The sequence below is a fragment of the Physeter macrocephalus genome, chromosome 9, assembly GCF_002837175.3.
Source record: "Physeter macrocephalus isolate SW-GA chromosome 9, ASM283717v5, whole genome shotgun sequence".
NCBI classification, from domain to species: domain Eukaryota; kingdom Metazoa; phylum Chordata; class Mammalia; order Artiodactyla; family Physeteridae; genus Physeter; species Physeter macrocephalus.
The window spans coordinates 224,299-250,097 of NC_041222.1; the positions used below are offsets into that span (position 1 = coordinate 224,299).

The 25,799-nt window shown below is 58.2% G+C and overlaps 1 protein-coding gene across 4 annotated transcripts in view; it reads left to right on the top strand.

Annotated features, from left to right (window-relative positions):
- The first annotated feature begins 850 nt into the window (after positions 1 to 850).
- NIBAN2 (niban apoptosis regulator 2) overlaps positions 851 to 25,799 on the top strand; it is a 49,608-nt gene continuing 24,659 nt past the window's right edge. Inside the window, exon 1 of one of the 4 annotated variants that reach the window (XM_007101770.4) lies at positions 851 to 1,103. In XM_007101770.4, the coding sequence (XP_007101832.1) occupies positions 1,049 to 1,103 (55 nt within the window). In that variant the 5' untranslated portion in view covers positions 851 to 1,048. Of the gene's footprint in view, positions 1,104 to 7,185; positions 7,279 to 21,260; positions 21,353 to 23,493; positions 23,583 to 25,799 lie in introns of those variants that run through there. The other 3 variants (XM_007101773.4, XM_007101771.4, XM_055086959.1) reach the window with 3 other exon arrangements.

Below are 25,799 nucleotides of genomic sequence, written 5' to 3' on the forward strand. Positions count from 1 at the left end.
CAGTCCATGATTTGGGGATCCCAGGGTTTAACCTGTCTCCCTTACCAGCTTGGGGGATAGTGTGGGTAGAATTGAAACACATTCCCCTGCTACCCGTGACCCAATCATGCCCAGCCCCGCAGGCCCGGTACCCAAAGTCCATGCTGGTCCGTGGGTTTTGAATCTGAGTCTTTTACAGACTGTAAAGTACTTTTTTTTTTTTTTTCTATTCCTGACTTGCCTTGTCTCACAAACCACTTCCCAACTGAAATACCCATATGCCGAGCCCGAGGAATGTCCGCCTGGCACTGGGACCAGGGGTGCCTTTGGGCCGGAGCCTTGCCTGCCACCTCCCTTTTCCCTGCACTATTGTGCAAGACAGGAGGGCACACCTTCTGGGGCAGGTCGGATCAAGGCCAGGGAACTTCCGGAGGGCTGGCGGCGGCGGGCGGGGCTGGGGGCAGGGGAGCAGGGGCGGGAGGAATGCGCCTAGGCGTCGCCTACCGGTCCCCTACGTCCTCCTCGGCGTGATTCTCTTCCCAAGCGGGTCGGGGAGGGGGTGACACTCAGGCTGGAGCCCCCCAGGCACTCCCGTTCTTTCAGATGCCCCCAGCAGCCCCATCTCTTTCTTCGTTTTGATCACGGTTCGGTGCGCCTCCCTCTGCGTCTCTCCTCGGTCTCCCTTTCTCCGACCTTCTCTTTGTTTCCGTCTTGCGGGCGGTCCCGGCATCCCCGGCCCCCTGCCCCGCCCGCCAGCCAGCCCGCCAGCCCTCCAGCCCGCCAGTCTGCCAGCCACCGAGGAGGGGGCGTGGCTCAGCTCCGGGGGCGTGGCCTGGCGGGGCGGGGCGGGGCGCGGTGGGGCTGCTGGGCCGCGAGCTGGGGCGCGAGGCGGAGGCGGTCAGCGGACCGACGCTGCTAGAGCTGAAGCGCGAGCCGGGCGAGGCCGCAGCCAGGGGCGGCAGGAGCGGCGGGAGCAGTGCTGGCCGTCTCCATGGCGCCAGTGGCGCCCGTCTGAACAGCGCGGGCAGCGGCAGGCGGCGGCCGGTTCGGGCCGCGGCTCTTACTCACCATGGGGGACGTGCTGTCTACGCACCTGGACGACGCCAGGCGCCAGCACATCGCAGGTGAGTCCCGCGCAGCGCAGCGCGCGCAGGGGGTCCGGCGGGGAGCCCCCGGCCACGCCCCCATCCCGGCCAGCCTGCCGGGGTCTCGGGAGAGTCAGGCCCCGGGCAGGGCAGGAGTGGCTGGGGACCAAGACTGTTGTCCACGCTTGTTTCTTCTACGTCTGAGCGCCCCTTTCCGGCCCCTTCTGAGGCCGCCCTTCCCCCTCCCGGGGGGACTCGAACTCCCACCCACCCCTTGGAGCCGGGTCTCGTCGGATCCCCCAACACACTACCGCAGCCTCCCCTTCACCTTGGGTATCCCCTCCCGGAAGCGGTCCAGGCCCACTCGGCCAGCGTGTCCTGACCTTCCCTAGCTGTCCCAGTCCCCCGCTCGCCCTGGCCCCATCCCCAGTACACGTGGCCGAGGCTTCCAGGGGATTTGGCCCATCAAGGCCTGAGACTGAGCCTGGGGAGTGGGCTTAGGATAGATGGGATACACAGGAGGGGTGGGTCAGAATCGCTGTCCTTGGACTCTGGCACAGCAGGGTGCTTCTGCTGGCAGCTTGTTTAGCGGGCTGGTCAGGGCCGGAGCCCAGCCTCCACAGCCCCCTCCTTCAGCCACCCCTGCACAGTGGCCACTTCTCAGAAGGGCAGCTGCCCCCTCACCCCTCCCTGGGGAAGCCCAGGGACTGCAGCAGGGTCCTGGGTTCCTCCTCCCCCAAACTCAGAGAGTAGAGAGAGAGGGTGAGACCCTCTGGCTGCCTGGGAAGCTCAGTTCTGCGTGAGGCTGCCTGGGTGGAACCCCAGCATCTGTTTCCCAGCCATGAGATCTTGGACAAGTCTCCTAATGTCCTGGCCCCTCACAGTTTTCTCCTCTTCGAAATGGGGTGAATGATTTCTTCCTTATTAATAGACTTAAGTGAGCTAACTCACATAGCTTGCTTAGCACAGCCTGGCATAGAGGAGACCCCAGTGCATGGGGTGCTGGTCCATGTTGGATGGAGGGGGAAGCCTGTGGAAAGAGGAGGCCGTTCCTCTTGGCTGAACCTGCCTTTCTCTGTCTGGTGGACCCAGAGCACGGTGTCCGCCTACACTTATCATGATGTGTTCTGCAGTTCTCTAGAGTTTCAGAAGCTGTGTTCTGCCACTCAGACCCCTGGAGAACAGGAACCAGGGGTCCCCTAACGCCGGGTTCCCACTCCAGCTGGGCACAAAGGTTTGTCCTGTGCCTGTGGTCCTGGGCTCACGGCCTGAGATCCCCCTTTGTGCCAGGCCTGGGCCCTGGGCCCAGTGGTGAGGGTGAAGAAATGAGTCAGGCCCTCTCCAGCGTCAGACCAGCAGGGGGTTAAGTCCTGGAATACTTGCTTGTAGGACAGGCCTGGACTCCGGGAGGAGGAAGGCCTGGGCGGAGTCTTCCTGTCCCCTCCCTGTTAGTGGCAGCCTCCTGGGCCTCTGTAACAGTCCATCCATTCACGACCTCCTGTTGGGGCCCCTCACCCGGCCTGGTGGGGGTGTGCTGCGCCTTCTTTGGTGGGGTTTTCCCTCCCTCCACACCCAGCTCTGGCTCTCCCCCTCTTTCTGCCTCCTGGGCTGAGAACTGCCACTTCACAGGAGAGGAGACTGAGGCCACAGAAGGTGAAGTGTCCTCTCCTGGACAGGGTTGGGTTTGTTTTGTGGATGCCAGGCTTGGTGGAGGAGGGCTGTGCCCACTCAGAGCCTGCTGGCCTCTTTCTTCTCAACACTGCAGTGCTATTAATAACCCTCCTTAAATACCTCAAATTCCTGGTCCGGACTCACCTGGGGAGGCTCCTGCAGTACCGGGTGGGAGGGGAGGAAACCAGCGAGCCTCCAGCCCCCTCCCACAGAAGGGAGCTGCCTCGGAAATCTCTGTTGTGGGGAATGGGGGCGTGCTTTGCCACCTCCAGTGATCCTCGAATCCTCCTCACCCCACCCACGGAGCAGCTAGAGCAGCCAGCACTTTTCTGCAGGACAATTAAAATTCCAGAGCCCTTCCGACCCAGGGACCCAGGGCCGCCCCATAGAGAAGTCAGCTGTGCTCCGAGGCCTGTTCCTGGTCGGGTTCTGTGGCTTGGCCAGTGGCTCCCCGGGATTTGCACCCGCCTTGAGGAGGTGAGCAGGTGAGTGCCAGCCTGCAAGTCCTGGCAGGGGTCAGGTGCGCTCCTGCCCATGGTGCTGTTTTGCTGTCACGGCGTCTTTCATCCTGGGATTTCAAAGCTCCTGGCAAGCAGGGGCTTGTTCTCGCACCAGCGGCCCCGTGGGGCTAGTGGCAGGATGATTCTCTTCCTTCTTTCATGAGGGAGTTTGTGTGGAGGAAGAACCCTGGCCTGGGAGCCAGGAGGCCTGCGTAACCTCAGGCAGCCGCTTACTTAACTCTCTTCAGTCTGTTTCTCACCGTGACTGAAAGGGTGTCTTCATAGTCTCTTCCGGCTCTGAGGGCCTAACCATCCCAAAGTTTCCCCACAAGTCTCCTCAGATTTGAGCCAGCTCAAGGTCCCAACACTGACTCCACGGCATGTTAGCTGGCATGACCTTGGGCCAGCATCTGAATCTCAGTGTTCTTATCTGTAGAATGGGAATAAGGCAGGTCAGAAACTTGGCCCAGTGCTTGGGGCATAGTAAGTGCTTAGCAAACAACTGCCATTATTATTGAGATTGTTCTTTACCCTCTGTTCTTGAGAGTGGCCAGGTGTTTGGAGTTTGAAGCAAGCAACTGTAGCTGTGGTTTAGGTCCTGTTTCTCCAAGGTTTGTCCAGTCTCTGGGGGGGTCAGGGTTGATGCTGGTTTCTGGGTTGCAAGAATCCACCTGGGCTTTTAGAAACCTTGATTACCTTCTGTGTTGGCATATGTGTGAGATGGATATGGGCTATCTGGAGTGGGTCCAGAGAGCAGTAAGGGGGGGATCCCATATGACAAGGAAAGAACTAAGACGTGGAGAGGTGGGGGGGAGGGTTAGGCCAACTCACACCTTCTACCTGGCACAGAGGCCAGGACAAGAACAAGAGTGGACGTGCCCGCTGGCTCCTAGCAGTGCTGTAAGAGGGGTTCTTTGCATATGGTCTGAGCCACATAAACCAAGATGGAGCAGGTGAGGGAGTGAGCTCACTGTTGCTCGAGGTATGCAAGTAGGGGCTGGGTGCCGTGCCCTCGGCAGGAAACCTGGCCCTGCTTGGTGTGGGTCAGGGGGATGGGGGCTCAGCCTCAAGGACGGACTTGAAAGACTCAATCATTGCTCCAGAAATTCTGTTGATCAAGATGAAATTGTGGGGGCCAAGGAGCCGCCCCCACCCCCAGCACACACATACACACAGTGCCCTAAGGTTTATTATCCGAGAGCGCTCGTGCAGAAGTTTGTCAGGGCCTGTGCTCCTCCCTTCTGCCGGCCTCACCTTTCCCCTTGCTAATTCTTTTCTTAAATAGCAGCTTTATTGAAACGCAGTTCACCTGCCAGCCAATTCACCCACTTAAAGTGTACCATTCAATGGTTTTTTGTATATTCACAGTCATGCAACCTTCCCCACAATCGATTTTAGAACATTACATCACCCATCAGAGAAACTCTCCACCCATTAATAGTCACCCCCGCTTCCCCCTCAGTCCTTCCCAACTCTAGGCAACCACTGCTAATGTCGTCTGATTGCAAAAGTAACACACACGCAAGCAATGTGGGAGTGGAAAATGAAAAAAGCAGAGCTCTTCCATCTTGCCTCCCTTCAATACCACCTGCCCAGAAGAAATCCCTCAAGATTGGTGTGTCACTGTTTCCAAACGCCCATCTCAGTGTACATACACATTTAACTCTGTTTATAAAAAGAGGTCCGATTATATGTTTCTGTGGTTTGACTTGTTTCACTCAGTATATTGTGGATACCCTTCCATGTCAGAACACGTGAGTCGGCCTTCTCCTTCTGTGGGTGGGTTTCTTTCTGTGCGTGGCGAGGTTTATTTACCCAGACCCCTGTTAACCGACGTTGGGTTGTTTCCAGTGTTTTGCCAGGAATCACGGTGCTGCCCGAACCTCCTTGCACATATCCTGCACCAGGTTCCGGTGTCAGAGGGGCCTCAAAATGGGACTCCTGGGTCACATTTTGATGTGTTGACACAGAGCCTCTGAAAAGGCTGTAAACATTTGACACTCCCTTCTGACAGCATGTGGTACTTCAGTACCAAGTATTATCACCCCTTTTGACAATCAGATATGAGAAAGGGGGTATCTTTTTAATTTATTGAACAGAATAATTAATATCTTTCCTCCAAGTTGATTTTAAAAACCTGCCTTTCCTCATTCGGGCAGTGGTTGAAGGTCCCAGGAGTTTAGGGGTGGAGGGGTCCGCATTTGCCCGCCCCCCCCCCCCCTTCTCCCCGCCCCCCCCCCCCCACCCAGGTGCGTGGCTTCCTGGATGCAGCCGTGGGCTTTGCCAGGAGCCCAGGCTGGCCGGAAGCAGAGCTCCCCCCTCAATCCCCGCCCCCCCCCGCCCCCCTGCTGCTGCCCTTAGCCAAGGTCTGGGTCAGCCCCTGGGGGTAAAGCGTCTGGGGATTCTGCCCTGCTCTTGTGTCATCTTACATAACGTGCTTTTGTTGGCGTTGACCCTGCCCTCCCCCTCCATCCAGCCTCCACTCGTCTGTTCCTTTCCCACTGCTGGGGCCTGAGGTCCGGCCTCGCCTGCTCAGAGCTGCCTCCCATCTCACCCCTCCATCCTTCCCACACACGCCGCCAAAGAGACCTTTCTAAACCCAAACTGGGCCATGGGCCTCCCTTCCTGCCGCCTGAGGAACGAGGGTTAGAGACAAAATTAGGAGTCACTCACCGCCATCCTGCAATAACTTTATTCTTTTGTGGTATTTCCCTTCTGTGTTTATTACACATTGCTGAGACCATGACTCAGTTTGTGCCTTGCTCCTTGCACTAAGCGATTCATAATAAACATCTCTCCCAGGTCATTAGACCCTCCCTGTAAGTGTCCTCCAAAGCTACATCTCGTTCCACCTGAGTCCATCCATGCAGACGTTTTTCTTAGCCTTTCCCCTAATGTAGGACATTGCCATGCTCCACTGTGACCAAATAGGTGGTTTTCAGGGGCAAACTGAGTCACTGTGTTTGTTTCCTTTCCGGCCCTGGTCAGCTTCCCTGCTGAAGACAGACTCATCCTCTTGCTCTACTCCCCCTCCCCACCCCCCAACCTGGGCGTTTCAAGGGAGGCCCCTTCCTGGGAGGCCCGGACACCTCTGAGCATCTTTCCTTGGGAGTGGGCTCAAAGGAGCTGCCGGTGAGCTGGGGACACGGACTGATGCCCATGGCGTCGCGGTGTGACCACGTAGGCCCTGCCGCTTCCCCAGCCTGCAGCCTGCAGGGAGTCCACTGATTTGTCTCCTGCCTGAGGATGGTAGTTGATGGAGTGCCCTGCCCCCGGGCTCTGAACCTGTAAGGTTAGCCGTTGTTTAACCGAACACTTACTCTGTGCCCAGCCTTCCTTTGTTTCTCTGCACCCTCCACCTCCCTCCCCAGCATTTTACAGGCCGTGGTTAGGGGCGCCCGGGCAGAGCAGGTCAGTGGCAGGGGTACAGCATGGAAAAGGCCCCAAACAGAGGCAGGCAGTGGGGAGAGGGAGCTGGGAAGGGGAGGGGCCGAGTGGGAGCTGCGGCATGTGTCAGAGTCTGGGTTGCACACAACTGTCCTCCCGTCGTTACTTGGCCGGACTCGAGTCTGCCTTTGGCCGGCCCTGCCCTCCTGCCGGCGCCCCCTCCTCCTCCGCAGGCAGAGCTCGTGACTCACTCCAGCCCGGGTCTCCTCGCAGCATCCTCCTGCGGTCGGTCGCAGAAATTCCTGAGCTGCTTTTCCTTCCCCTGCCCCACCCCCACCGACTTCCCTGCCTGAGGAAGAAGGGTTTTCTGTCGAAGGTGCTGGGCAGAGTCTGAAGGAAAGATGAAGGCAGATGCCTAGGTTTAAAACCCTCGAGGGTGGAGCAGAGCCATGCCCCTCTTCTGATAGAATCTTAGGGCCTGAGTCATAGAACACTGCAATCTTCTGATCTCCCAGATTTTAAAACTGGAAGAACAGGCAGTGCCCATCTGCCCATCCAGGGCACCTGGTTCCACCCCCTGGGAACCGTCTCGGTCTGGAGATGTGCTACCTCTGGCCCACAGAGGTGAAGGGACTGGCCTGGTGACACAGAGGATGGTAAGTTAGAAGGAAGCAGAGAGTCCAGAGGTCTGGGCAAGGCTGTGCTTTCAGACTGCTTGGGTGCGAGTCTGAGCTTTGCCACTCGATGGACCGGTGTTTGGGGACAGGTTGACCACCCTCTCTGAGCCTCAGTGTCTTCCTTCTGTTAAAGAGGATGAGAGTGCTGGCTTCTCAGGGCATAGAATCAAGAGTGACAGCCCCTGCACAGTGCAGCACGGGGCTGGTGAGTGGTGAGAACACAGCGTGTGGTAGCTCTTATCATGGACACTACCTGGAGGGAGATGGGCCAGGTCTGTCCTGTAGCCTCAGGCGCCCAGACCCCTGCCATGTGTTCCAGGAAGTTGGCATGCCCCAGGTTGAGGAGCACCAGCCTGTTGGCCTGGACATCTGCAGCAGTCAGCAGGCACCTGGAGGGTGGTGAGATGGGCTGTGGTTACACAGGAGAGTCAGTCAACAGCATTGCCTACTCTGTGTCCGATGTTGGGCAGCGCCCAGGAATGAAGGGGCAAAAGACAGATGGGAACACACCCACCCTTGTCTGGCCACGTGTCCAGAATTATTTGCTTGATCTGGGTCTCGAGCCTGGTCCTGTTGACTGTTTGCTGTGTGACTCTGAACCAATGGCTATGCATCTCTGTGCCTTTTCTTCCCACCTGTGACCCCCAAGACCAGTGTCTACTTATGGGAGTTCTCTGCCTCTGAAAACCTTTTCCTAGTGGTCTTAGGTACCTTCTAAAGGCAGGGCTGGGTGGGTTTGGATGTAAGAAGTTGGGGGAGAGGGTCGCCGTCTGCATGCCTGTGAGAGCCCACAGGCATGTGATGAGCTCTTGCCCCAGACACACTTGGTCATTCTTTTATTCATTCAGTCAATAGTTACTGAGCTCCTACTGTGTGCCAGGCACTGTGCTAGACACCAGGGACACACTGATACCCAAACTCTGACACAGCCCCTGCCCATGTGGCGCTGCCTGGCTGGCTGTCCCTCTTCAGGGTGAGGCGTGTTCTTGGGGCGGGGTGCGGAGGGGGAGACCTTCATCAGGAAAGCGTGAGAGGGGAACTGGCCCAGTGGGTGAGGGAGGGATGGGGTGAAGAGGAGAGAGCCACATAGGCTGGCCCTAAAGAAGAGGGGACTTTGTCCTGAGTGTCCTGGGGAGGCCTAGGAGGGTGGGTGAGAGGGGAGCCCAGTGGTGAGAGGGGCCCAAACCAGTGCGGATGGGGTACAGTCAGGGGACGTGTGTGTGTGTGTAGGGGTGATGGAGCAACCAGGCCTTGGTGACGGTGATGTGTGAGTCTGGGAAGATCTGGTGCCTGTTCTTGGCCCTGTGGGATTGATGGACCCCCCCATAGGCTGTTTTATTGAGGTAGCCAGGGGTCCTAGCTGCCCCTGCTCCCATTCCTTTGGTGACAGGAGACTCACTCCCTTCCTCAGCAGCTCTGAGTATGAGAACCTTTGCTTCCAGGGGCAGAGTGGAAAGAGGGTGGGCCTGGATTCTGAGGACTTGGCTTGGAGATCTTGTCTCAATTGCCCCGTCATTTGGCAGATGCCTTCCCTTCCCCTGGCCTCAGGTTCCTCATCTGTCAAGTAGGCCTAAGGTAGCCCAGATGTGCTCGGTTATTGTGAGGGATCAACGAGATGATGTGGGAAGTGCTGGCTCCTGTTACGACCAGTCATTACCGTTACACACCATCCTCGATAGGACACTGGCCGAGGGAGTCCTTCCTCTCAGGGGAACAAAAGTGCAGGGCATGGGCCAGGGTGCAGGGTCCACCTGCAGGGCCAGGGGCTCCAGTGGGTAACCAGGCACCCAGGAGGGGCAGAGGAAAAATGAATTGTGGTTTGGAAACTGTGAACCCCGCTTTCCCACCCACACATCTGTGGCCAAGCCAGCCGCAGCTGCTGTCCTTCCTCCCCACGCCTGACAGAGCTGTTTGTGTCCAGCCAAGTTGGTGAAGCCAGAATCTTCTAGAAGAGGAGTCCCTTGGGCAGGAAGCTACTCACCTTCTTGTGCTTTACCTGTGTCTAATCCCTCCCACCTGCCAGGAGCCATTTATGGGTGCAGCCTGGAAGGCAAGAGTCTCAGGGCTGGTGCCAGGTGACCTCTGGCAAGGCCTTCTTCCTCTCTGGCCCTGTTTTGCCAATCTGTACAATGGGGCACTAGCACAATCTCTAGTACCCTCCCGGCTCTGACCTCTTGGGAGCCTGTGGGCCTTGGGCTGTGTTGAAGGCACAGAGCAGGTGCCCAGCAATTATTTATTGTGTGATGCCATCTTGCTGTGGAGGGAAAGAGCCCGCTCTGAAAACTGTCTGGTGCTGGGCCTGAGCTGGGTGCTGGGGGTGAAGCAATGACGCGAGCCCCGATCTCATGGGACTCACGCCATCCAAGACGCTGCCATCCAGCTGAACGCAATGTGGTTTGTGTTACAAAGACAGTGGATCTTTATGTTTTCTAAAGTGCGTGTTGGTTTTAAATTTGGTCAACCCGACTCAAGAGGCAGCATGTCTGGCCTTGACCAGGAGGCAACTGGCTTCTGCCAGCAAAGGCCCCGTGGCCTTGGGCAAGTTACTCTCCGCCTTCAGTAAAATGGGAAGGTGATCCCTGCCCCTGGGGCATGTGAAGATTCTGGGAGGCAGTTGCTCCTGGCACATGGAACCCGCTGGGTAAATGGCAGTTCCATTTAGCTGAGTCCTTGGGGGAGCAGTGTCACTTGCCCGCCAGGGATTTTAGGAGGGATGGGACCTCCAGAGGGGAGTGGGCTGACAATGGCACTTCTGTTTCCATTTTTGTTTTTGCTTTTTTGTTTGTTGTTCTTGAAGTGTTCGCTGGAGAGGAGTGGAAAGGGGAGAAAAGAGAACAGGGCTGAAGCTTTGGGGAGTCTGGGCCCGGGCCCCACTGGGCTGCGGAGCTGCGGTTAGCATGGAAGGTTCGCTCGCGGCCTGGCCCGCTCAGGCCACAGCTCCCCCTGGCCCTGAGTTTGGAGCTTGCTGATGGGCCGTGGCTGCTTTCCTTTTCTGGCCCAGACCTCTCTGCTCGCCAGGAAGGAGGACCCTTTGCAGTCATCTGACCGATCCCCTCCTCCATTTCATCAGTGAGTAAACTGAGGCCCAGAAAGAGGAAAGGACATTCCCAGGGTCTCAGAGGCTGCAGACCTGGGACGGGAACCCGGGGCCCTTTCCATTCCTGGACACCCCAGAAAGCAAAGGCTGGTCAGGAAGGAGCGATGGGCCCGGGTGGGGCTGTGAAGGTTATAATTTTGAAAACTGAGTAAACAAACAAGCCCTCTATGAGAGAAGTGGCCCTGTGCTGGCCTCACAGATAGGCCTGTGTCTGTGGAGACAGCCCAGGCCTGTCCACATGCAGACAGCTAGGTGTTGTGGAGGATTAAAAAAAGCCAAGCTACCTTCCCCTCCAGCCCCACTGCCATATTTCAGGTTTCCAGGAAAAGGAGCCGGGAGAGGCCTGATTCCCCCAGGACGACCACCGCTCAGCCCGGCTGAGGGCAGCCCTCCGGGCTCTGCTCAGCACAGTCACGGCTCGCTGTGGGGCTTTGGGCAGGGGGCTTCCCCTCTCTGGGCCTCAGTTCCCCCGTCTCGAAAATGGGAGCGATTCCATCTCTCAAGGAGGGGGGCAGGGGGTGGGACACGATTTGGGCCGAGTTGCTGAACACAGCGAGCCCTTTCTCTCACCCTGACCTGAGTCTTTGTGGCTAGAGGTGAGGCCCCCTTCTCAGGGCAGAAGGGTTACTTTCTCAGTCTTGCCTACTCCTGGGAGACAAACCTCCACTCCGAGTCGGGCTGTAGCAGGCCACCCAGCTCAGCTTTCCTGTTTTCCTGTTGAAATTGCGGCAGAATCTGAGAGGAGGTGCTTCTGGGGCCTGCCCTGCAGGCTGGGGGCCGGGCCTCGGTCAGGCCTGGAGCCCCCCAGGGTGGGGCTCAGCAGACTTCCTGTGTGATTAGGGGCAGAGCCCCTCGGCTCCGCTCCCCTCTTCCTGAGTCCCCCGTGTGGCTTCTAAGAGTCCAGCGCCGTGGAGGGGAGCTCGGCCTAGCCTCCATGCTGGGCCTCATTTTCCACCGGGGTTCAATGAGAGATTTGGGCAAGAGCCTCTTGGGGGTCCTCTGGGCCAAGTTCTAGGCCCTGAGAGGCCTTGCAGGACCCACGGACTAAGCCTGCAGCCAGGAGTGCTGTTCCCTGGACCCACTCGTGGCAAGCTGGGTTGGGGCCTCCTCCGGGTGCCTCATGTGGCTGTGGTCCTAGGTTCTTGTCCGTGATATGAACACTACGAGGCAGACAGTGTGGCCTCGAGGGACAGAGCTGGCGCCACTAGCCAGGTGCCCCTAGGACAGTTACTGTGGCTCTTGATGCCTTGGTTTCACCAGCTGTAAAACGGGAATGATAATAATACTACTTCCCTTATTATATTGGATATGCTTTTAATGTAAAGGTTAAATTGCATTATGTGCATTTATCAGTTACATTTATGCATATTTAACACAGTGCCGGGCATAGTAAATGCTCAATAATCAATAGCTATAATTAAAATTTGTTGCTTTAAATTAATTCCTTAGCAGTGAATGAATGAGTAAATGTCCTGCAAGGTTTCCATCTCGCAGCACAGGGACCTGAAGCTATTCGGATGAAGGGTCTGGTGGGTGCAGAGAGTGCGTCGGGGGGCGGGTATGGAGGGGCGGGGTAGATGTGGGCAGGGGCACGGCCCTGGCTGGTTCTGACTTCCTCTCTGCCCGTCTGGAAGGAGTGTTTGCCCCCCACCTTGGTGTGAGACCACAGGCCTGGAGTGCGTGCAGCCGCGCACACACAGCTTCCTCTCTCCTGGCGTGTATTCCTCTCAGTCTGACTCACTGGCTTTGAGTCTTTTGTTCTTGTCCTTGAGCCCCGAGGGTGAGGCCGGGAGAGGCAGGGCCCAGGGACTTGATCTTGGGTGGGCCGACCCTCCCCCTGGCTCCCGACCTCTCTGGGCGCTGGGCCTCTGGGACTCAGCCCTGGTGTGACAGGCTGGGGATGGGTCACCTGGGTCCTGGCACCCCGACTGACTCACTGTGCATTGGGCACAGGGGCACACCTTGACTGAGGGCCCACTGTGTGCGTGGCACCCAGACCAAGCTTGCGCAGGCCCTGCCCATGCAGAGCTCAAGGTTGGGCCGGAGGGATGCCCTGAACAAGCGGTTACCGGCCAGTCATTAATTAAATAATTATCAGAGGGCACATCGCGATGAAATGACCATGCTCCTAGAGAGCTCGCCCACGTGGGCCCTGCACCAGGCCCGGGAGGAGCTCGGCCGCCCGACCTCTCAGCGATGCCTGTTATTTGCCCTCCTGTCACATGAGGAAACAGGCTCCTGGTGGTCCAGGGACTCTCCCAGAGTCCTCCAAGTGGCCCAAGTCCCTTCCCCTCTTGGTGTCTCAGTTCCTGGTCAGAAAAACGGGTCCGTCCAGGAGGGGTGCTGCTGCTGGCCCCTCCCAGGGCCTGGGATGTCATCTGGCTTTTAGGACAATGACCACCAGCCTTGGGGACTGCACAGCCATTGAAAGTGAAGATGTGCTGTACGCCTGCAAGTATGTGTGTCTGTGCAGGTGTAGAAAAAATATAGAAGGAAATTGATCAACGTGTCAGTAGAGATTTTGCGGGGCCTGGGTGGATGGATGAGACTCGGGGGGTTCACACCGGGAAGTGGTGGATTGCTTCTCCAGCGTGGAGTCTCTCTGCGCCGGGCAGTGCAGGTGGGCGTGGTGGGAACAGTGGGGCGAGGGGAGCGCGCGGTTCTCATCCAGCTGGGCGGGTCTGGGACCCACCAGTCCTCCAGCCCTTAGGTACCCCACTCGCCGCTCCGGCCAGGACGTGGCCCAGGTCCCCGTGTTATGCGCAGGCCTGCTGCGTGCTTAGAGCTGGACGTCGGCTGCTGAAGGTGTGTGAGGCGGAAGGCTGGGCTCGGGGACCCCTTTCTGCAGTGCTCAGGGCTCCCCCTCTGCCTTGTGGCCTCAGCTCTCTGTGTCTCTGTTTCCCCATGTGTAAAGTGGGGACGGCGTAACCACCTCGCGATGTTGTGAGCTTTATGACGGAAGCCATGCCTGGCGCCTGGCACGAAGTGAACCCTCAGAGCTGAGAGTTTCTGCCCTTGGGGTCCGGCGCCCCCGCCAAGGTCAGGGCTTCCCTCCCAGAGGAGCCCTGGCAGGCTGGACTCGAGCGACAGGATGCTATTAAGTCAGGTCTTGGCAGTGAGCTCTGACCTCCCCCTCAGACCCACAATGGCTCCCACCTGCCAGCATCCAGCAAAGGTCACCTCCTCAGCCCCTGGAGGCTGCACCTTTCAACTCTGAACTTCCGCAGAGCCCCCCCTCCTTTTATTGTTGTTGTCATTACACAAGCAATATCTAATATCAAAGAAAAATTAGAAAATAAAGAGAAGTAACAGGAAGAAGATGAAAATCTACAGTGGGCTGTGGGCATCTGCACCCTGGTCATCCCCCTGAAGCATGTAGAATGGCTACAGAATATTCCATCATGGCCGCAATAGCCTGCCTTTTAACTTGCTCAGCCAAACGCCTATCGCTGGGCACTTGGGTTGTTTCTGTTTTTCGTTGTTGCAGGCAGTGCTCTGTTGGACAGCCTTGATCATTTCCATGGGATTAATCCATTTATCCCAGCATTGCTTGAGAGCCTGCTCAGTGCCAGGTCGTGTGTGGGGCTGGGGGTGCCAGATGGAGAGGCAACCATGGTCCTCATCCTCCCAAGGACCCCTTTCTGGGAAGAAGGACCCAGCATGGAACCCCTGCCAAGGTGGGGAGTGAGGGCATCTCTGGGAGCCAAGGGAGCGGCAGTGACCCAGACTTGGAGGGTCAGGGAAGGCTTGTTGGGGATGGGGATGTCTAGGTGAGACCCAAGGCATGAAGAAAGAAGACTCATAGGTAGAGGGACAGCTCTGCAGAGCCCCAGAGCCGAGAGAATGCAGGTATTTGGGGGAACCAGAATTGCCCAGAAATTGGTTTTGCCGTGGTTCTTGCTGGCCATGGCAGCAGTGCCCCTCGTGTACACCACCCTTTGGTGGTTGTTTTTCAAAGTGCTGGTACATCTGTCCCCACCCCCACCCCCCGCGTGGGGCTGGGATCTTCCTCTAATGGGGGACACAGAAGCAGGGTGACCTGCAGGCCCCAGGTGAGAGTCCCGCAGACACACCCCCCTCCGTCCCTTCACCTCACCCCAGGCTCAAGTGCAGGGCCTGCTTAGCTCCAATTTCCCAGGCCCTTTGCAGGTGCTGTATCATTTGACAGAATCTGCCAGAAGAGGAAACTGAGGATCGGAGCTTGGGTGACAGCTCGGTTTGCGTGACGGGGTGGTGACCTTTTCTGCTGCTGAGGTGTGACCTCGGGCTGGCCTGGCCAGCTCCAGGTTCGAGGCCCCACCTGTACAGGAAGCGCCCTACTGGGATTGGAGAGCCCCTGGCAAACACTGCCTCGGGGCTGGGAAGGGTCTGTCCCCAGGCCTGAGCTGGCCTTTCTGGAAAACCCCAACATTTTCCTGTGTCGTAAGATGCCTGGGAGGCCTAATCGAGGGCTCTGGTGTAATCTCACAGCCAGGGACAGGTTTTATGTGCTCGGTGCGCTGCCTGGTGCTGGGGATAGGTCATGAGTGAGACAGACAGGGTCCCTGTCCTCGTGGGGGAAACAGACACCAGTTAATTGTTAAAGCAAAGTTATGCTGATGACTAACACGGGGTTCTGCCCTGAATGGGGGGCTGTGGCTGTCAGGGACAGTCACAGTCTGAGGAAGGCCTTGAGGGTCCAGCCCGATGGAGTCCAGCCCCTTCACTGGACAGACGTGCTGGAGAGCCAGGGAGGGTGAGGGACTTGCCCAGGGTCACCCAGTCGCGGTCAGGTGCCCGGACTCAGGCCCCAGGGCTTTTTAAAAAAAAAATCTTTTGGCCGCACCACGTGGCATGTGGGATCTTAGTTCCCCAACCAGGGATTGAACCCACGCCCCCTGCGTTGGCAGCGCAGTGCCTTAACCACTGGACCGCCAGGGAAATCCCAGGCACCACTGCTTTTAACCCTGCATCACCGCTTGGAAATCTGGGCTTGGCATCTGTTATCACTGCCAGGGGAGACAGTGAGCCTGTCCCCACTCACCCTCAACTGACCCTCGGAGAAGCAGACACAGAACGTGGGCCTGTTGGCCGAGAGCAGAGTTTCCCATGAAGCACAGGTGGGGGGCGTGCAGGCACCTGGAACAAGGAATGTGAAGCTGGCAGGGCCTCCCAGGGGATTTGCCCTTGTACCTTCCCTTCTGGGCCTGCTGGAGCCCGAGGAGACATGCAGCTGGTGACCCCAGGGTGGGGCAGGGCCTGTGTCCTTTGCTGGCTCAGGAGGGCAGCCCGCTGGAGTCTTGTTATTTGAATAAACTTTCCATCTTCTATCTGCGTGAAGCCTCTCCATGCTGAGGGTCCCTGGCATTCCAACCTGGGATTGGGTTTCCTTCTGGCCCAGCAGCGAGCACATGAGTGAATTTTCATAGTGGCTCATCTTCCCTCTCCCTCCCTTCCTGGGCTGGTCTCCTTTCGCTGCTCCCTCGCTGCTTGAGCCCTCCCCCTGCTCCCACCCCACTTCCCTCTGGACCCAGGGAACCAGCAGTGCAAGCAGGAGAGAGAGAGAGAGAGAGAGAGAGAGGGAGGGGGAGGGGGAGGGGGAGGGGGAGAGAGAGGGGGAGAGAGAGAGAGAGAGAGTGTGTGTGTGTGTGTGTGTGTGTGTGTGTGTGTGTGCGCGCGCGCGCGCGCAAGCAGGGGCATGGACGGGGGAGGCAGCAGCTTGGGAAGGAGGCTGACTTGGACTTAGTGAAAAGGAGGGTGTCAGAGGGCACTCGGCTAATGAAACGTGCGGGATTTGTGTCTTTTCTTTTAAAATTTATTTATTTTATTTTATTTATTTTTGGCTACCTTGGGTCTTTGTTGCTGAGCACAGGCTTTCTCTAGTTGGGCGAGCGGGGGCCACTCTTCATTGCGTTGCGTGGGCTTCTCATTGCGGTGGCTTCTCCCGCTGTGGAGCACGGGCTCTAGGTGCGCGGGCTCAGTAGTTGTGGCGCACGGGCTTATTTGCCCCGCGGCATGCGGGATCTTCCCAGACAAGGGCTCGAACCTATGTACCCTGCATTGGCAGGCAGATTCCTAGCCACTGCGCCACCAGGGAAGTCCCTAGCCTTTTTTCCATTAGGCTTTGGCCACAGTAACTGGCACTTATTAGTGATTGATTCTTATTAGGATGGCAGCTGACGTTTATCGGGCTCTTACCAACAGTCAGGCAGAGTGCCAAACACTACTCACACATTCTCTTATTTGGTCCTCACAACAACTCTTTGAGGTGCATACTATTTTTATCCCCATTTTATGTATAAAGAAACTGAGGCTTGGGAAGTTCATGGTCAGTAGCAGAGCTGGGTCTGTCTGTGTTTTATCTTTTTTTTTTTTTTGGCCCAGCCTCGTGGCATGTGGGATCTTGGTTCCCCGACCAGGGATCAAACCTGTGCCCCCTGCAGTGGAACTGTGGAGTCTCCATCACTGGACCTCCAGGGAAGTCCCTGTCTGTTTGTGTTGTTACTGCTAACCTCTCTCCTGGGACAGAATCTTCTCCATAGCCTCCTTGCCAATTGGCCATCCAGCTTCTGCTTGTATACCTCCAGTGACAGGGAGCTCCCTACTCTATAGGGGCCACCTGTGCCACCACTGGGCACCTGAGATGGAAAGCCCCTTCTGGAGTCCTGTCTGCTGTGGGTGGGTCACTCGAGAACAGGCCCCATTTCGGCCGGGCCCTGGCTATGGCTGGCTTTCCACGGCATCTCTTTTCCTGAGAATTATCCAACTCTTTTGTTCTGGGAGTTGAGCTAGGTCCTCCCTTTTTTCCCGTAACAGTCCTTACCTGTACTCAGCCCTTTACAGCATCGTTCGTCACATACTGAGCAAGCCTGAGCAAACTTGATGTTGAAACCATAGAGGTATTTTCATTAGCATTGATCTGGACGTCTTAGTCAATTCAGTAAGAAAAGAAGAAAAGAGAGAGAGGTATAAATACAAGATACCAGGAAAGCAAGACAGTAAGAAAAGAAGAAAAGAGAGAGAGGTATAAATACAAGATACCAGGAAAGCAAGACACTCTGGTCCCGCCCTGGTGGAGTTCAAAGCACTTTCCCATCTAGCCTCGCCCTTGGCCTTGCCCACCCTGTGAGGCTACCTGTGGGAGGTGGAGGTTCAGAGAGACGAGGAACTTGCCCAGCTGCAGTGCCGTGGCGCAGAGGGAACTGTGGTCCACCGAGGTTTGGTGGCTTGTGGTTTGTTGGGTGTTTGCTCTCTGAATCTTCATTGATGTTTCTCCGTCCACTTCTCCTTTCCGAATAGTTAACCTCTGAGGGGACAAGGGCCCAGAAAGACTGGACCCCAAGCGTGTTACCTTCCCATCCTCTGAATGGCCTGCAGAGGGGCCAGGTAGCTGCTGTTTTGAGTCCACTTTTCTGGTCCCCATTTCATGGTACGAAACACATCACAGAAAATTGCCAGTAGCACAGGTGGACACACTGTGGGACCCCTGAGCTTGTGGAAGACCCTACTGCCCACCTGACAGCTCGTTCCCCGGCCACCGACACTCGGGCAGGTGGAACTCCTTTCAGTTATTCAGGCATCATCATTGATAATACCAGCCCCCTGTGTATCTGCTCAGGCTCTGTGGCTTTACTCATTTCACTGGATCCTTATGACAACCCGAGGGGGGTGGGGGGGGCGGGGTGGGCGGGGCGGGTACCACTGTTACTCCCATTTTTACAGCCCAGGAAACTGAAGTTCAGAGAGAATTAAGCCACACGTCCAAAGTCCTACAGTCAGTGAGCAGTGGGGTTCGTATTTGAACTGAGATCAAATTCCAGAATCTTGACACTGCACTGTTCTGTGGAAGTGCCCTTCTCGACACAGGAAGGTACTCAGAGATGTTTGTGGAACAGATGAATATTTTCTCGCGTGTCTGAATCTGTGCATTTCCTGTGTCTTCTGCTTGGCATGCTCTCCGTGCCCAAACCTCCTCCTTCACCTTGCCAGCACCCCTTCATGCCTCGGGTGCCACCTCCTCCTGGAAGTCTTCCCCGGCCCCGCAGGCCGGGTTAGCTGCCCCCACTCTGGGTTCTTTTGCTGCTCCCAGCCCCCTTGTAGGTTTTGTTGACAGTCCGTCTCCCTCATTAGACAACAGGGAGTGGGTTTGTCTAACTCACTCCTGAACGCCCAGTGCCCCGTGGTTGATGAATGAATGAATGAATGAATGAGCGCAACACAAAACCTTTCTCGGCCAGCACAGTGGAGCCCCGGAGACCCTCACCTGTCCTTGGCGCTGCCCCCAGCTACCATTTTGGTTGATCCTGAGCTGACTGACGGAGGACGTGGATTTCAGGCTGTCCCCCGCGCCTTGCCTCTTGGTGGCTGGCGGGAGGGGCTGGGTGGTGACGTTGGCTGTCAGGCTGGTCATGGAGGAGGGGCTCAGGCGGCGAGTTCTGCCTGGGATCTCAGGGTCTAACTCTAGTCTGGGCGCTAAGGGGAAAGTTGGCGGTGGGTTCTCAAACAGGGGTCCGGGCCTGTGGTGGGCACCCGCCAGCGTGAGGGTGTCGCGGGGGAGTGCCCTGGGCGCCCGGTCCAGCCTCAGCGCTCTGCACTGTGGGCGGAGAGCAGGCGTGTGTTGAGGGGCACCACGGCCTGGGGGCAGTTTTGACGGATGGCCAGGTCCCAGGCTAAGAGGGCCCAAGCTCCGGTGGGCGTGGCAAGGAAGAGAGGAAGAGCACGCAGGTGAGGGATGTTGCTGAGAAGTCAGTAGGCACGGGATTGGGTGTGAGCGCGATGGAGGTTAGTGTTTACAGAATCACCGTCACAGACCAGCCGCCTCTGTGCCCGGCCTGATGACACAGCCGTACGAGGGAGAAGCTGATGGTCCCCAGTGCACGGAGGAGAATGCTGAGGCTCAGAGCAGGGCACCGGACCACGGAGCTGGGGTTGGTTCCGTGTCTGTCTGGCTCCCAAGCCAGGGCTCTCTGGGGCAGGAAGACGGGGGAAGTGGAGCGGGGTGAACAGTGTAAGGAGGCTGGTCCTGCAGGCTGCCTTCAACCTTCCTTTCCATCCTTCGTGGCTCTGTTGGCCTGGGGTGTGGCCTTGGCCGTGGCAGGGCCTGGTGCAGGACACCAGCCTCTGGAGACCAATGAGAGTGGAAGTGGCGCAGGGCAGGTGTTGGGGGGGCCGGTCCTGCCCTGGGTCTGGGGTGCTGCTGCAGGGGGGCCTTGGCACCCCTTCTCCACCTGCCCCAGCTTGGGTCTGTGTTCCCAGAGAGCAGGGACTCCTGGGTCTGGGTTCCCAGAACAAGCCACCAACTGTCGGGTGCCCACAGCCGACACTGGGCTCTGCCAGGCGGGGAGGGAGGGGCTGGAGGGGATGAGAGGGCCTTTGTTTCCTTCTGTTTGTGTCAAGATGGGAATCGACTTCCTCCCACTAAGGCGGCCTCCTCGAGGTGTAAGGGAAGGGCAGCCCCTGGCAGGGGTGCGGGTCTGCGGTCTGCCTTTGGGGGGTGGGGCATTTCCCTGGGCCTCCATTTCGCGCCCCCCTTCCTCTGAGCATGCTCTCCCACCAGACCTGGGTCGCTGAGCCGTGGTTAAATATTTGCTAACCGAGAAGAGCTTTTTTTTTTTTTTTTTTTTTGTGGTATGCGGGCCTTCCTCTGCTGCGGCCTCTCCCGTTGCGGAGCACAGGCTCCGGACTCGCAGGCCCAGCGGCCATGGCCCACGGGCCCAGCCGCTCCGCGGCATGTGGGATCCTCCCAGACCGGGGCGCGAACCCGGTTCCCCTGCATCGGCAGGCGGACGCGCAACCACTTCCGCGGCCCGCGGGATCCGCCCAGACCGGGGCGCGAACCCGGTTCCCCTGCATCGGCAGGCGGACGCGCAACCCCTGCGCCACCAGGGAAGCCCGAGAAGAGCTTTAAAGGCAGCTTTGTAAGGGATCCCGGCCGGCTCCTCCTGGTCCCACTGCCTTGCCCCAAAGCTGCCTTCGTGCTGGAAGACCCGGCTAGCCTCTACCCTGCTCAGCCTCCCTCCCAGGCCTCCGGGGCCGCCATTTTGGCATCCGAAACTGGGTGACCTTCCACCCCGGGTTGTTCATTCAGCACTCGTTTGTCGAGCACCCGTCTGGGCCAGACGTGAGCCTGGCTGCCGGGTCTCTGTGTCACCACCGCCCCCCTGCCCCCCACAGAGAGTCACGGTGGTTGCAAAAACCACCAAGGCTGTGGTGCTGGAGACTTTGGGGCACTGGACTTGTCCTGGCGGGGGTGGTCCTGAGGAGGTGACGTCCAAGCCTGGGGAGGACGGGGAGGAGATGGCCAGGCGGAGAGGGTGGGCTCTGGGAGAGGCCTCCGGGCCAGAGACCCCAAGACCCGAGGCGGTTTTTCTCACTGGGTGCTGAAGCCCCAGACTCCTCTCCCCAGGCTGTTCTCAGGAGGAGCTGGGCCACTGACAAGGCTGGGGGGCCCAGGCTGCCTCTTCCCCACTCCCCCAGCCTTGGTTTCCCCATCTGTCCAATGGAGAGCTTGGACTTGATCTCAGAGTGCCCTTCCCAGGTCTGGTGGCCTGTTATCAGCGTATGTGCCTGGCCCGTTAATGAGGGAACACGCTAGGGCAGGGGTTCCACAGGTGCTGAAGGTTAAGATCACAGCCTCGAACCTTTATAAGGCTCACATGGCCCTTTGTTAGCAGCAAAACCAACATCTCCTCAGGGCGCTTTGACTGTTAACAACAGAAGCTAACATCTCCCGAGGACCCCTAGTCACTGAGTGAGGAGGGAGGGGGAAACTATCACCTTATGGCCATTTTACAGGCGAGGAAACGAAGGCCCAGAGAGGCCATTCGGAGCTCCGGGTTTGCTTCTTACCTCAAGCTTGGCCCCAGAACACACCTGCTTCTGTGAGAAACCCACTCTCCTCTCCCAAGGTTGGTGCTGCGCTGGGCTCCTGGGATACAGACGTGACCGAGATGCCACCCGGACCTGGGGAGCTGCCAGGCGAGTGGGGAAATGTTGCCAGAGGGTCAACAGGGACTCCTGACTTGTGACTTGCACAGTTCTAGGTACTGGGGTAGAGTGGTGGACAGAGGCTGGCTTGGCTTCATGTCCTGGTTTTGCTCTTGCCTGTGTGATGTTGGGGAAATCACTTCACGTTTCTGAGCCTCCGTTTCCTCATCTGTAAATGGGTTTAACAATAAATCTGGGTGAGGGTTGAATGAAATAACGTTGACGATAATTGCTAACATAGATGGGAGCTGCTTCCGTGCCTGGCATCGGGCTAAATGTTACATGCATTAGCTCATGCCCCACTTATTATTATAATCACGTGCAAATGGGAAACTGCAAAGCATCGTGATGGAGGAGATGATGTCTGAGTAGGGCCCTGAAGTCTGGCTAAGAGTTTGAACTGTGGAAAAGAGGGGGAAGGGAGCTTCAGGCAGAGGGTACAGCCCAAGTGAAAGCGTGGAGGCGGGAAGGTGGGACGTTGGGGAGGGAGGGAGGATTGAGATCCTGAAACTGATTTGGCGTGATGTGTTTGCGGGCGGCAGTGTGCCAGGCCCCGTGGCAGGTGCTGAGAATTCGGTGATGGGTGAGCCTTGGTCTCTGGGGTCCGGCGAGATCCTTCACAGAGTGCTTCGCGTGACTGTCTCCGGTATGTTTCCGCCGCCCAGAGAGCCTGGGTTCGAGTCCCAGCTTGGATTTGGGGTTCTCCGCTTGACAGCTGGCTGGCCTTGGACAAGCCACTGGGCCTCACAGCCTCCGTGTCCTCAGTGGGGGTGGTACCTGTACCCACTTCCTAGGGCTGTTGCCAGGGCTCAAAGTGTGGCAAATGCCCCTGCAGGGTGCTGGGCGTCACCAGCCGGCATTTTGCTTCCCCAGCTGTGTGAGGCCGGGTAGCCTCCTTGGCTGCCCCATGCTTCCCTTTCCCCCTCTGTCCTCGGGGGTGATGAGGACCCTCCTTCTCGGGGCTGTCTTGATGCCCCATGTGACGCACGGAGCTGGCGCACCGTCAGGTGTGCATTGTTACCGGGCCTTGGCGTGCTGGGGGCTGCTGGATTACGCAGTGAGGCTTTTCCTTGTTCATAACTGGCCCCAGGGAAGGGGTGACCCAGCAGAGGGTCCCTGCGGGGCACCTGAGGCCGGCAGGGAGGAAGCCTCGAGGGTGGCAGCCACCCGCCCCAGGAGAAAGGGCAGCATGGCGCACGTTCTCATGACCCCGGGACCCAGCCGCGCCCCCGGGTCGGGCATTCCTTTCTGTGGTGAGGAATCTCTGGGGCGCGGGGTGGGTGGGTGGGGCCCTGTCTCAGGCTCAGGCCCTCTGCCTCTGGCCTCTCACTCGGGGCTTCCTTCCTGTTCCTCCCTTGTGCCAGGTCCTGCCCCAGATGTGGTGGGTACTGCCTGGGGGTATGAGACAGGGCACAGGCCTTACCCACTGTGCAATCAGCGGAGCGGGGAGGTCCCACCCAGCCTGGGGACATCCCGGGGGAAGGGACGGTGCAGTGGAGAGTGAGAAGGGAGGGGTGTCCCTGACCTGGAGGGACCCCTCGGGGAGGAGGGGCACCCCGGGGTCCGCGGGCACGCTGAGGAGCTTGATCTCAGTCCTAAAGGCAGTGGGTGCCGTGGACATTTTTGAGCAGGGGAGATTCAGGGTGCGAGTTGTAACAGAAAGATCCCCGTGGTTCCTGTGTGTGGAAGGGTGAGGGAGCCGGGAGCCGAGGGGGTGGAAATTTGGAGGCCGTGGCAGGGGTGAGACGGGAGGGGCCTGGTGTGGAGGTGGGCTGAGCTGCACTGGCCTCTCGACCAGCCCCTGGGCAGCTAGGACGCCCACCTCACCCTCATGGCCTTGCGCTGGGGAGCAGGACGCGGCTGGGGTGGGAATCCTCTTGGGTCCAGAAGTCGGATGACCCTGGATCATGGATCACCCTCTTGCCCTCGCTGGGTGCTGTCCCCTTATGGACAAGGACTGGCCTGGGCGGGGGGCTCCCAGCTGTCCTGTCCCCTCCTGGCTCTGCAGGGTTCCAGCTGCTGATTCAGGCTCTTCTCACGGGTGGGCTGCCAGTCCTTCTCTCCTGCTGGCCAATGGAGCCTGTCATTACCCGCCTCCTGCCAGCTTCCCCCCCCCCCCCCATTACAGGTCCTGAGCAGGAACCGCGTCAGCGGCTGACGGTGGCCACCCACAGGGCCAGTCTATGAGGAGCCCCAGGGGCTGGCAGTCTGGAAGGTGGAGGTGAGATGCGTTTGCCCAAACTTTTGTTCCCTGTTAACACTCAGACTGTTCTGGGTCCATATAATTTATAAGCTGTGTGTCCTTGGAGGAATCACTTAAACTCTCTGAATTTCAGTTTTCTTCTATGTAAAGTGGGGGCAACACATAGAGTAACTCGTGTAATGTGTAGCGCCATCCTGGGTCCGGAGGAGCTGCTGAGCAAGTGACTGTTGCTGTTATGTGTTAGTAGTAGTAATAGGGGGTGTTGAGCAGAGAGGCCCTGGGCCGGGCACTGAGGGCTCGCATGCCGACCCAGCTCTGTCGGGACATGCTGTGTGACCCTAGGAGAGTGTCTCAGCTGCTCTGGGCCTCACGCTTTCCTGGCTGTGCCAGGCCGATGATGGAGATGGTGGTACTTCGGACAGCTCTGTGACACAGGGAAGCTCAGTCCCTGCCCCCACTCTGCCTCTGCTGTCCCTTTGGCTCTGGGGTGGGTGGGGTTGGTGTCCCCGTCACCTCCCCCACCTTCCCGCCCCGGGCCTTCTCCCCTGGGCTCTGGGAACCAGGCAGGCAGGTTGCGGCCCTGCCCCACCCTACAGGGTGCTGCCCTCCTGGTTTCAGTCGGCAAATCTCTCAGCCCTGAAACGGGGCCGGGCTTGTGGGTGGGGTGTGTCCCTGGAGCCCACTGGAGGGACCGGATGAGCCAGGGACGGCTCTGGCACAGTGCCCTCAGCTCGGGCCAGTCCAGGGCTGGGCCCAGCGCGAAGCCCCCATGGCTGGCACAGGGCTGATGTGATCTTGGCTGGAGAGCGTCCTCTTCGTCTAGGTGCCTTGTCAGTGTAGAGGGGGTCCCAGACCTGGGCTCAGATCCTGCCTGTGACGCTCCCCGGCTGAGGGACCTGGCAGTTCTCTGGGGCTCCGTCTCCTGTCTCCTCGCCTTAAACATTCCTCCAATTCAGACACCACCTGCCCCAGGGCTGAGTTGAGGATTGGGGGGATGCTCGAGGTAAGAGGCTTAGCACAGGTATGGCGTGTGCTGGGCTTGCGAGGGCCCTGAGAAGGCAAAGCATCTCCTTAACTTGGCACTGGAGGCTCGGAATGTACCTTTCTGGGCCCTTTCTCCGAGGACCTCTGTACGCCTTCCTCCCATCCTCAGCTCAGCAAGCCCCTTCTCTCTGAGCACAGTGGCCCCCAGAGTAACCAGGGAACTTCAGGCCACCTTGGGGCCTCCCCAGTTCTTGCCCAGCCCCCGGTCTCTGAGCGCAGGAAGTAGTGTGATCCTTAACGCTGTCAGTTTGGAAAATCAGAGATTAACATTCTTCTGGCTGCCTTGCCTGCTGGTGGTGCTGGTCCTGGGGTTGGGTCGGGACAGGCCAGGGTTTGCTCCGCCTGTTTCAAGGGCCTCTCCCTGGGTTAGAGGAACCTTAGACAAGAGGCACTTTACAGGAGCCCCCATTAGCAACATGCCTCCTCCTTGCCAGGGTGAAGTACATGATGCTCGTTCGCCCATTGATCTTCTTATGACCTGATCAGGCAGATACTGTTGTGCTGTTTTGCAGAGGGGGAAACAGAGTCTCAGAGAGGGGAAGTACCTTGGCCAAGGTCACACAGCTAGTTGGTAGCAGAGCTGGAACTTGAGCCCAGAGCCTGAATGCCCAGTGGAGACGGTGCCGTGTTTGCAAGTGGGGGTGATGCTGGGTCTTGCTGCAGTGCCCGCCCCCAGTTCTTCTGTCCAGCCCGAGGGGGGCTGTGGTCAGCTTCCACTCAGAGCTGACTCACCAGCAGCTCAGAAATGGTGCTGAGGGCTTCCCTGGTGGCACAGTGGTTGAGAATCCGCCTGCCAATGCAGGGGACACGGGTTCAAGCCCTGGTCCGGGAAGATCCCACATGACGCGGAGCAGCTGAGCCCGTGCCCTACAACTACTGAGGCCACGTGCCGCAACTACTGAAGCCTGCGTGCCCAGAGCCCGTGCTCCACAACGAGAGAAGCCACCGCGGTGAGAAGCCTGCGCACTGCAGCGAAGGGTAGCGCCCGCTTGCCACAACTAGAGAAAGCCAGCGCGCAGCAACGAAGACCCAACATGGCCAAAAATAAATAAATAAAATAAATAAATTTATAAAAAAAAAAAAAAAAAGAAAGCAGTGGTGCTGAGGCCAGCCTCCCAGTCAGCTCCTGGGGTGAGCCCAGCACTGATTAGATCATCTTTGAGATTTTAGATCAGCTGAGCCAATAGGGAC